The sequence below is a fragment of the Sarcophilus harrisii genome, chromosome 3 (genome assembly GCF_902635505.1).
Source record: "Sarcophilus harrisii chromosome 3, mSarHar1.11, whole genome shotgun sequence".
NCBI classification, from domain to species: domain Eukaryota; kingdom Metazoa; phylum Chordata; class Mammalia; order Dasyuromorphia; family Dasyuridae; genus Sarcophilus; species Sarcophilus harrisii.
Genome location: NC_045428.1, coordinates 336,691,484 through 336,703,347, shown reverse-complemented (window position 1 = coordinate 336,703,347; position 11,864 = coordinate 336,691,484). Strand labels below are relative to the sequence as shown.

Sequence of the window (11,864 nt, the reverse complement as noted above, 5' to 3'; positions counted from 1 at the left end):
TCTTAGTAATCCTATGAAAAAGGTTCATGAGTTACTTCAGATTGCCAAAGGGATGAAAGAATTCCTATCTATTTAAAAAAAAAAGTACCCTTTGAATAAGTTGACTCGATCTCAGCAAGCTGGAGAATTTACTATCTGTCTCAGTACTGACAAGGTTTTTAAATGTCTTCATTTATCTCTGAGAATAAATCTCTACTGCCACACAGTAGTTATGAAATAACCTAATTAGTCGATGAGCATGAACAACAACCCCAAGTAGAGAAGTATCACCAAACTTCATTTGAGTTATATCATTTCTGCCTCTTTCACCAACACATTTGGTAGATTCAGGAGACAAATTTTTTCATTGTTTATTGTACCCTCCCTCTTCATAGATGTGGATCTGGCAAGGGTACTTCTTAAGTAAAAGGTAGGCAGCAAAAAAATTAAGAGCATGTGCTAATAATTCTAAGCCCAAATGAGTATGATGATTCTAAAATAAGTACAAAATACTTTTCATTTTCCCTAGATACACAATATATAAAGATAACACAAAGAACCCAAATGAAATTAATTTGGGCTTGCTAAAACTTTCACTAGTTCTGGAAAAGTGGGCAAATATTTATCTATGATGCTGCATTAAAAAAACAAACAGCCTAACTATTATGATGCAAAAATACTTTCAGTAACAATTAAATTCAGTAATAAGAATGCTTAAAAACTACTACCACAGAACTTCAGAATTTAAATGAAGCAGATTAAAGTAACATTGCTACAAAGTGAATCTTAAAATGTCAAACTAATTAGTAGTTTTAATGAAAACTAAATTACTTTCTTTAAAAACTTGAAAAGGGAAGGGGCTATTCATTAGTTATAAGCATGGAAAAACCAGAAGATTCATCAATTCCCTGCCATCTAGATAGAGTGGTTAAGAATCCAAGAGCAGCTGCAGAGTAGGATACATTCAAGAATCTAAAGAAACATATCAAGAGCTAAATGTTTTGTGTATAATTTATCTTAGTGGGCTTTTTATTAGATACAAAAACAAACAAAACTCTCAAGTAACAATCTCTTTTTGGCCTCTCAATTTAGTTTAATTATTTAAAAGCTCATTTAGAAATACAAAACTAAGGAGGTTTATAGTTCTAAAATAAAAGGACACATTTAAGTTTCTGTAAAAGCTAGTAATTGTTTGACTCATTTGTAATACACATACATACAAATAACACTTTAAACAGTACTTTATTTTAATAATGGGCCATATCACACCAACCTAAACTATTCCATTATGAAAATTTCTTCATTGAAAAGTGACCCATTCAACCTTTATAGTAAGCACAGCTTTAGCAAGTCAAGTTTACATATGAACAACCTTGAGAAGTACTTAATCCTTCTTATAATACTATCTCCCCTTTAAAAACTTGCTCTGGGTCGTCAAACACATAAGGCACATAATGCTACAGGAAAATTTTACAAAAATGATATAGTATATGTGTAACAAAACAAAAGATCCTGTTCCAAAGATTTATTTTTTAATCTCAGATTTGAAAAAAATGCATTATTTCATAAATTAAGCTACATTTCTGTGGTGTTTATATTCAATAGCTTGTACAAACAAAAATATAATCCGTACCTACAAGGCACCTTAGCCTTTTGCATTTCTCCTAAAAGAAATGAACTAAAGACTTTGAGGATTTCTTACATACAGTTCTATAGTCCAGCATTTAACAAAAAATGTAAAAACAAAAGGTCTCTTCAACTTCAGCATTTTTCTTCCTTGATTACTTCACCAACTGAACCCCATGAGATCTGTAAAGCAAGTCGGTTCTTTAGATTAACCACAATATCCTATACTTGTAGTGATGTTTGTAGCAAAATAGTTTCTTATAAAACTTAATAAGACAAGAATGAGGAGAAAATATTTATTTTAAAGTTTCAAAGAACTGAAACTATTATTTTAAATTTGGAGTAGGCACTGAAATATTTTTTCTATATAACCTTGTTAGAGATTGTCTCTTCGCTTGTTTAGTGCTTCATCTTCAAGCTAAAAATAATAAAGACAATATCATTAGATTAAAATCTAATTCTAGGTTATAATAATTCTTAACATTTTATGCTTTAGAAACTATGTTAGAATAGATATTCCTTAGATAAAATTATCTTAACATTGCTTATATTTCACTAGCAATTCTTACACTGGCTACTGTAATGAATATTGCTTATATTTCACTAGCAATTTTCACACTGGCCTACTATAATGTAATTCAGTCCTGAGAAGAATTGCAAAAGGTCTAATATTCTATTCAGCCTAACCTATAAAAATGACCAGTCATCTGGTCTCCTTTCTGGAACCATGCAGTATTGAAGAGGGAGTGAAACTGTGTTCCCTTTAAAATTACTACTTTGAAACTGTTGCCTTTTGCTTTCAGGCCCTCCTGGGGAAGGCATATCCCCCCAGATAAGTTAAGTATCTTTATTTAATTAGAAATCTTGGTCAAAAAGCACCCTTTTTTATTTTTTGAGAATGCCAGACTGTTTAAATTCCAATTGGAGATCTAGGCCAGATACCGATTAAGCATCTAGGCCTGGAAACTTTAGCATCCTTTTCAACCTGAAATCTGAGCCTCAAGAACTCCTTTTAAAGAACAACTTCTGAACTCACTCTTTGCAGAAGGTCCAAAGCAGCTTGCTCTGCTTCTAGGGCCCTGCCTGCTGAGAAGGCATTCCCTTCTTAGTGTCAGCCTCCAATTTCCAAATAGGATTTTGCCACTAAAGAAGTCAGTCTCTTAGCAAAACTGGCTTCCTATACAATAATAAACTTTCATTTTTGCCAATTAATATTTTGGGTTTATGAAGTCTTTCATGAAGAACCTGTGCACCAACCAAAAGGGGATTTTAACAACTTTGTGACTGCCACTAACTTCACCATCACTAATTTCATCAGTATTACTAGTCTCATGTACCATATGCTCTACTTCACCCTTTATAATTATATTGTTCTCAGACTTCTGTCTCAATTACTTGTCCTTTAATCTGAGTAAAAATCATCAAAATCCACAGGCCTGGTCATAAAGATACGAATTATGTGTGATGTACAGGGAATGAGGCTACAGAGAAAAACATTTAATCTTAAAATGGCATATTAATAAAAAAAAAAGAAAAAGGGCATATTAATAAAAAGGAAAAAACCCAAGATAGACATTGTTCGTCTTTCTGTTATGCTAGTCACAAAAAGCAAATTGGATAATTACAGCACAAATAAATGAATGGGAAATCTATTGTTTTGGGAAACCACAACATTTAAATACTATTAATGCCAGCACACAAAGAATACAACCAACTTTTTTTTTTCCAAATGTGTTTAAAGGCATACCTATAATTTATGAACAGCAGATAGCTCCATCCTCCTGAGAAACACTGTGCAAAGGAATGAGGCTCTCACACTGCTCATTATCTTCTGGAATTCTACAATAAAATAAAAAGTAAATTATTCAAGGTAACTAAAAAAAGGTTCTAAACAGAGTTCTATCCTATTAAAGTTTCTCTGTCTAAATTGAGTACAATAAAGTTATTGTTTTCTCTAGTAATCAAATAAAATTTTATTAAGCTAAAAATCTAGACCCCAAAAGTAAACATGCCTACAAAGTATTAATTTACTATTATTTTATCCACCAGATTACACATATCAAGGACAATCTTTAACTATTCTTTTTCTCTCTCTTTTTTTTTTTTGCTGAGGCAATTGGAGTTAAGTGATTTACCCAGAGTCACACAGCTAGAAGTGATAAGTATCTGAGAGCAGTCCTCCAGAGTTCAGGACTGGTGCTCTATCCACTGTACCACCTAGCTGCTTCAATCTTTAACTCTTCACAAAAGCTAGGCTTAAGCTAGGATTGTATGGCCATCATATTAGTACAGATGTATCCCTCTATATTGGCGGGGGGAGGAAGAGGGAGCGAAGTGTTGAAAAGGCCCTGATGTACATCCCCTTTAATCTTTGGGAAAGGATGGTCCTGAGTCTCAAACTCCCTCCTATTTATAGGGAAAACACCAATTGAACTAAATAAGATTACCTATTTGGGTGATCATTATCCTCAAATGAGTTGAAAATTAGTCCCTCAAATTCATCTGGAGATTGGCCCCTACACCTCAGGACCAAAGAAACCCAATATATCATGTGCCCAGACTTTTGCAAAAGTCCTAATAGGATTTTGCCCGCTGATGAAGATATTTTCTTCTCAGTGTAATAAACCCATTTTTGCCACAAACCTTGGCCCGTATTTATTGGGGTTTGCGAATTCTTTCACAAACCCTATGAGCCAGCCAGGGGACCCCGTTATTGTCAGGGGATTTCTCAACCCTCCTTTCTCACAGCTCAACAATATAAAGCCATTAAGATGGTTAAAAAACAACTTTGCTTTAAAAAATAAAACTTACCTCTGAATTCTATGTTTTCTACAGATAAAGGCAAAAATTCTTCTGACTCCCACCATCACTGGATCCCAGTTATTATAATGACATAGGAGAGTTACAATGAAAAATGAAAAAAACACAGGAATAGCACCTGCAAAAAATAACCAGGAAAATTGCACCTGGAAAAAGAAATAAAGGAAACTCATTTATTATTGGCACACGTTTTTGTTAAACTTAAATTTCCATTTATGAAACTGGCATTAAAGAAGAAAGTATAAAGCAACTAATTTTATTATTTTTAACAGCAAAAATATGGGTACTCTGAAACTGAAAAAAAAAGGGAGCAATCAGCAGTAGAGTCAAAAGACATATTGTACCCAAGAGAAAAGTAACACTTTTCCAGTAGCTTTCTGTAACCTTTGATCTTAACAACAACCTACATATTCATTCCCTATTGCCTTTCATTTCTAACTTCCCGGTTATTTTCATTGTTATTCTTCCTTGTTCATGGGCTAACTCCAAGAACCAATTTTTGGCCACAAGCTGTTGTTACGTCTTAATGTTAGCTATCAAAATTTAATTTAATTAATTAGGTTAACAATTTTAAATTCACTGCAAGAAAGGAAATCAAACTTTTTTTCTTAAAGCTTAACTGTTCTTGGGGCAGCTAGGTGACACAGTGGATCAAGCACCAGCCTTGAAGTCAGGAAGACTGTCCCAGATACTTAACACTTCCTGGCTGTGTGATCCCGGCAAGTCACTTAACCCAATTGCTTCAGCAAAAAAAGAAGAGGAAGAAGAAGAGGAAGAAGAGGAAGAAGAGGAAGAAGAGGAAGAAGAGGAAGAAGAGGAAGAAGAGGAAGAAGAAGAAGAAGAAGAAGAAGAAGAAGAAGAAGAAGAAGAAGAAGAAGAAGAAGAAGAAGAAGAAGAAAGAAAGCAAGCAAGCTTAACTGTTCTTTTCATAAGGCAGCTATGATACCATTAGTTCTTTTTCTGACTCCTAAAATATCTTAAATTAAGTATCTCTTGGAATACTTTTCAATTAAAAAAGGAAATAAAGTAAAATATCAAGGTGTAATTAGCCACCTAAGCAGCAGAAAATGCAACAAGAAATTCACATTAAACCCATATTTTTTTCCCCAACCAAATTTAGGACACAGTTTTGATGCAAAGGAGCAAAAGGCAGAAAGAAGCATAATTTCCATAGTTATCCAGTAAGAATTTATGTTTGAAATTTATATAGAGTACACTAAAGCTTAATTATTATGAAAAGAAAGATTTCAACTATAAAATGAAAAAGTGAAAAAGCTCTACTTGCTCTCTTCAAGACTGCAAACAATTAAGAATTAAAGACATTCACAGGTCAAGCTCCCTCTGCTGGAAAGTACAGAATACTTCATTTCAAAAATCTTATCTTGAAGTCATGAAAAACAGCCAGTGATACCTCATTCCTCTTAGTATTTAAAGCAAATTCAACAGAAAATTGATTAAAAATCATTTAATTCCAATTTTAAACATATCCCAGTTGTTTAGGCACATATTGTGGTTATGACAGTTTATATTTTTATAAAGAGTCAAGGTTCACAGCAGGATGATTTCAGAAAGGCCGGGAGAGACTTACTGATGCCGAGTGAAATGAGCAGGACCAGTAGATAATTATATACTTCAACAACAATTCTATATGATGATCAATTCTGATGGATCTGGCCATCTTCAGCAATGAGATGAACCAAATCAGTTCCAATGAAGCAGTAATGAACTGAACCAGCTACACCCAGCGAAAGAACTCTGGGAGATGACTAAGAACCATTACATAGAATTCCCAATTCCTATATTTTGTCCGCCTGCATTTTTGATTTCCTTCACAGGCTAATTGTACACTATTTCAGAGTCTGATTCTTTTTGTACAGCAAAATAACTGTTTGGACATGTATATTTATATTGTATTTAATTTATACTTTAACAAATTTAACATGTATTAGTCAACTGCCATCTGGGGGAGAGAAGGGAGGGAAGGAGGGGAAAAACTGGAACAAAAGGTTTGGCAATTGTCAATGCTGTAAAATTACCCATGCATATAACTTGTAAATAAAAAGCTATAATATAAAAAAAGTGGTCAAATGGAAAAAAAGAATAAAAAAAAAGAGTCAAGGTTCAACAACATTAGCATTCTCACTCTGCTATTTTCTTTCATTTTTTTTATTTGTTTTTCTTTTCCTTCCTTCTTAATCTGATTTCTCTTGTGCAGCAAGATAACTGTATAAGTATGTATCCACATACTGGATTTAATATGCATTTCAACATATTTAACATGTATTAGACTACCTGCCAACTAGGAGAGAGGGTGGGGGATAGAAGCAGAAAATTTGGAACAAAAGGTTTGTTTTGCAAGGATCAATGTTGGGAAAATTACCTATACATATGCTAAATAAACAAGTGGATGAATGAATGAATAAATAAATGAAGAAAAAAAAAAGTCAAAGTTCACAGAGTGATTTGCTTATGCCCATTTTGTAGATGAAAAAGTTGACTAAGTCCCAAGTATTTATAAGGATAAGACATAGTATTTTTAAATCTTAATATTTGTTAATGATATTTAAATGTTATATTAAAAAGGAGGTTAATTTTTGACAAATAGCTTAATAATCCAGACCTAAGAATGTAATATCATAAACAAATTAAGAGTATTAAGGAAAATTTAATTATCAGATTTATGGATAAAGGAAGAGTTCTTACTTACACAAGATAGGTTAACAGAAGATAAAATGGACAATTTTTAACTATATAAAATTTAAAGGTTTGAGCACAAACAAAATCAATATGGCCAAATTTAAAAGCGAAGCATATAAGTGGGGGGAAAAATTCTTCCTCTGAAAGAAGGCTATTCCTATCCTTTGATTATTAATTGGAGAGTAGGTCTTTTTCTTATAAATTTGAATCACTTCCCTTTGTATCTTAGAAGTGAGAACTCTATTAGAGAAATTTTCTGCAAAATATAGGAATCTGTTTTGTTTAATTACATATTTTTTTTTTTAATTAAATAACTTTTTATTGAAAGAACCCATGCCAGGGTAATTTTTTACAACATTATCCTTTGCACTCACTTCTGTTCCGATTTTTCCCCTCCCTCCCTCCCTCCACCCTCTCCCCAAGATGGCAAGCAGTCCTATACATTTAACTACATATTTTAAACAGGTTTCATTTTGGAGAGAAGATAAAAGTAAAAGAGTTTAGAATTTTGAAAACTGAGATTCTGGGCTTAATTCTAATCTACTTTATGTAACTTTGGATATTTTTTCAAATGGATATATTACTTTTTCTATCTACTAGGTATTACCAAGGAGGCATGAAGCATAAAAAAAGATACTCTTAAAAACTGTAAGGAATTATAAAAATGATTTATTATAATGCTACTGTTATTACTATTATAGTAGAATTAAGAGTAAAATTTCTTTTGTTCATATAAACATTTGCTTTTGAAGCAAACGTCATTATCATCATCACAGCAACAATTAACAAGTATATACGTGCCAGATATTGTACTAAGTACTTTACATTTACTGTCTCATTTGATCCTAACAACAACCATGGGAAGTAGGTGCTATTATCCCCATTTTATAGATAAGGAACTGAAACAAAAAAGACGTTAGCAGTTAGCAGTTTGGTCACACAGCTAAGGAAGTATCAGCAGGTGAAAATGAAGTCAGGTCTTTCTGCCTCCAAACACAACACTCTATAAACTAAGCTACCAAGACTATTTAAGGCCAGTAAGTGATAAATTTTAGAAGGTAACTCTAGAACAGAATATAGTAAAAACTAGTTATAGAAAAAAAAAATCATAATGCTTAAATTAGTACTGGGAATAGGAGTAGAAGAGCAAAGTATTCTTTTTTCTACACAAATACCCTTGTTTCAGTGAATTTAGATACTAACATTAAACATATGTTTAAGCCTGATATTCTTCTCACTCTCAGTCTAGAAGATATAATACTAAGAAGAGAAGCATAAAATACAGCTTTTCTGCCCTTGTAAAATTAAAAAAAAACAAGATTAGAACTCCACAAAACAAAATACAAATTCTTAATAAAATAAACTTTCATTTTTAATAATTTCACCTATAATGAGCACAATGCTACTTACCATTATTTCTATGCTGTCTGAAAATAAAGTATTCATAGTTTTTGCAACTTAGAATTTATAATATTTTTGATCATATTTCTGAAATAATTTTATAGATGTGCTTAAGGTTATCTTTACTACTAACTTATTCTTCATTGAAAACTCATAAAAATAATGAAAACTCATTTTTTTATGACTTGAAATTTTTTTTTAATTAAGTTACTAAATTTCAATAATCTATAATCACACCTGGAGAATGATAAGCAAGAAAGAACAGTAGATGTAGGTTCAAAAATCCAGCACTGAAAGTCACTGTCCGTATGACTTTGGGCATCATTTAATTTCTATGTACCTAAGTTTCCTCATCTGTAAAATGAGGAAGATGAGCTAGGTGACCTAAAATGCCATTTTCAATTCCATAATAAGAAAAAGCAATACTCTTCTATTTCCTTTAATATCAACTAATTTTTGGAAAAGAAAAATGTTAGGCTCACTACTGATCTTTCACACTAGTTGCTAATCATGGCACATTTTATTGATCAAGTCCATTTTAACAATATGTCATCTTTAATCAATAAAAGTAAGTTTACCTTTTGCAAGCACATATCAGCTATTATGGTCAGAGGTATTGTAAGGCTTAGTGCAAGTGTACCAATCAGGGATGAGGTAAGAAAACAGCCCCTAAAACAGATTAAAATATACATTTTTTTGCATATAAAAGCTACAATGAAAACATCAAAGAAAATAAATAAATTTTAAATACTGAGGGAAGGAAATTGATGGTAGCAAGCTAAAATTCACATCTAATATTTTGTTTCATATGTTAAATTGTTAAAACAACAATGGCAAACTAGAAATTACAAACCCATATAAAATTCTTACTATAAAAATTGAAAACATTAAAAAAAAAATTTAAGATAACTATAGAACATTATGGCAAGCTAAAATTAAACTCTAAATAGTATGTTTTAGTCCATCAAGAAATAATTTATATATTTAAAGCTAACCATGAGTGTTTCTAAAGTTCTGATACTATGAAATTACAAACTAAAATTTAATCATTCAAATTATGACAATACAGGTGAGGAGAGGGCACAAGAATGTTTGTTTGTGAAATCCCCAGAGTTAGGAAAACCTAAGCTGAAGTTCTTCCTCTAGTTCATAACAGTTGTGAGACTGCTTTAAGTCATTTAACTCCCTGGTGCCCCCAGGTAGACTGAAAGAAGTTACTCTCTAGAAGATCCAGATGAAACAGCAAGCATCCTTTCTCCTTGTCCAAGGGGAGAAAGGGGAAATCAAGAAGTAACTTAAGTGACAGCTAACAAAATTACAAGGTAAAGAACCTAGGAAACATTCAATCAGTTGTTACAGGCCAACCCAAGTCACTGTCACAAAGAAGAATAGACTTATCCCAAAGAAATGAACTCTCCTAAATGATTCCAATTTTGCATTATTTTTTAATCTTAAATAACAAAAAGGATGAACAAATTCAGTACTTTCCCACTTCCTTCTACTCATTTCATAATCTAAAACATTTTTAATGTTCAAGTCTGGAATATTAATACTAAATAATGAAAAAGCCAATTGCTTTATAACTATATATGTAAATGTAGGTATGTATATACATATAAAAACTACAAGCTCCTTAGACACCTTTCATTTCATCAATCCTAACTGTACTTAAGGTATATGTTAGACAACTTATAGAATCTGATCTTGTATGTATAGTCTCTTATTGCTCTTTTAATTATTTTCTCTCATTTCCCTCAAGTAAATTAATCAAATGTCTTTTTTTTAAAAAAACATGTCATAACATCTAGCAAAGAATTGCACAGCTACCAATAAAAACCCACTGACAGACAAGTGACTTAAAATCATGAAGACTTTTTTTCCAGAGATCACAAATAAGGAGCAAGGCAATAAAAATTTTAGTTAATGAAAAATAATACTTTGATCTCTGTAAACTGAACATCTAATACAATGTTGGATTTAGTCTCTGTTTTAGTTTTTCAATCCATTTAACTTATATACTGTCCATTACTGTTAAAACATACTCAAGAAATAAACTGTTGGTGATGAAGAAAGCCATATACACCCAGAAAGAGGCCTGGGAGAACTGAGTGTAGACTACAACACAGCATTTTCACGCTTTCTGTTGATGTTTGCTTGCATTTTGTTTTCCTTCTCAGATTTTTTTTCTTTCTAGATCCAATTTTTCTTGTACAGAAAGATAAACTGTATAAATATGTATACATATATTGGATTTAAAATATGTTTTAACATATTTAACATATATTGTAGTACCTGCTAGTAGAGGGGGTAGGGAGAAAGAGGGAAAAATTTGGAACTGAAAGTTTTGCAAGTGTCAGTGTTGAAAAATTATCCATGCATGTGTTTTATAAGAAAAAACTTTAATTAAAAAAATAAACTAAAACAAGTTCCTTGAAATCAAGGTAGTTTCATTTGTTTTTGTAGCTTTGTAGCATTTAGCACAGTCTGGAATGCAGTAGGAGTTTAATAAATGTTTGTCAAATTAAAAAAAAAAAAGAAAAAGAAATAAACTGTTATTAATCTATTTTTAAACAAAAGAACCGAAACACAGAGAGGTTAAGGAATTTGGCATGATCAGTCACATTCATTTGTATTTTGTATGCCATAGTAAGAATACAAATTCAGCTAACATAAGTGTATTACATGCAAATGTTTAAATTACAAACAAACTCACAGAACATTAATAATTTAAGTATTGGCAAGCACCATTTCCTTTTTTAAAATCATAGTATATGACAAAGGTCATATTAACCTTCAAAGTGACAAAATATTATGAAAATACAACTTAAATTAAAAAGCAACTGCAGAAGAAACAATCTGGTCTGACAAGCAGAAGGAATTTAATCATTTCTTAAATGCACATTTATTTCTGCCAAAATTTCTTAAATAAGGACTCTGATATTTAAATTGAAGAATTACGTTATAGAAGAACTACACTGAAATTAATAAAATCAATATAGATTTTAAAGTAGCCATATATCTTGACCAAAATACTATGCTAATTATTAATGGTTTTTACTTGCCCAAAATCAACAGACTCAGATAGAAACAAGAAAAACGACATGATAAGAGAACAAAAGATAAGTAGTTTGCAGCTTTTCTTCAACAGCAAAAAAATGCCTATTAGCTAACTGGGGCTACTGTGGACTCATCTTACTTTTTAAAGTAATTTTTTTGGGAGAACTAGGTGGGGGCACAGTGAATAGAGCACCAGTTCTGAAGTCAAGAAGACCTGGGGTTCACATCTGGTCTCAGATATTTAACATTTCCTAACTATGTGACCCTGAACAAGTCACTAAACT

The 11,864-nt window shown here is 31.7% G+C and overlaps 1 protein-coding gene across 5 annotated transcripts in view; it reads right to left on the bottom strand.

Annotated features, from left to right (window-relative positions):
* Positions 1–976: 976 nt before the first annotated feature.
* Positions 977–11,864, bottom strand: part of SLC35F5 (solute carrier family 35 member F5) — a 48,830-nt gene continuing 37,942 nt past the window's right edge. For 4 of the 5 annotated variants that reach the window (XM_031959982.1, XM_031959986.1, XM_031959984.1 and 1 more), the window contains 4 exons: positions 9,102–9,192; positions 4,417–4,571; positions 3,353–3,444; positions 977–2,023 (listed from right to left, as the gene is read on the bottom strand). In XM_031959982.1, the coding sequence (XP_031815842.1) occupies positions 3,360–3,444; positions 4,417–4,571; positions 9,102–9,192 (331 nt within the window). In that variant the 3' untranslated portion in view covers positions 977–2,023; positions 3,353–3,359. The remainder of the gene's footprint in view (positions 2,024–3,352; positions 3,445–4,416; positions 4,572–9,101; positions 9,193–11,864) is intronic. The other variant, XM_031959983.1, reaches the window with a different exon arrangement.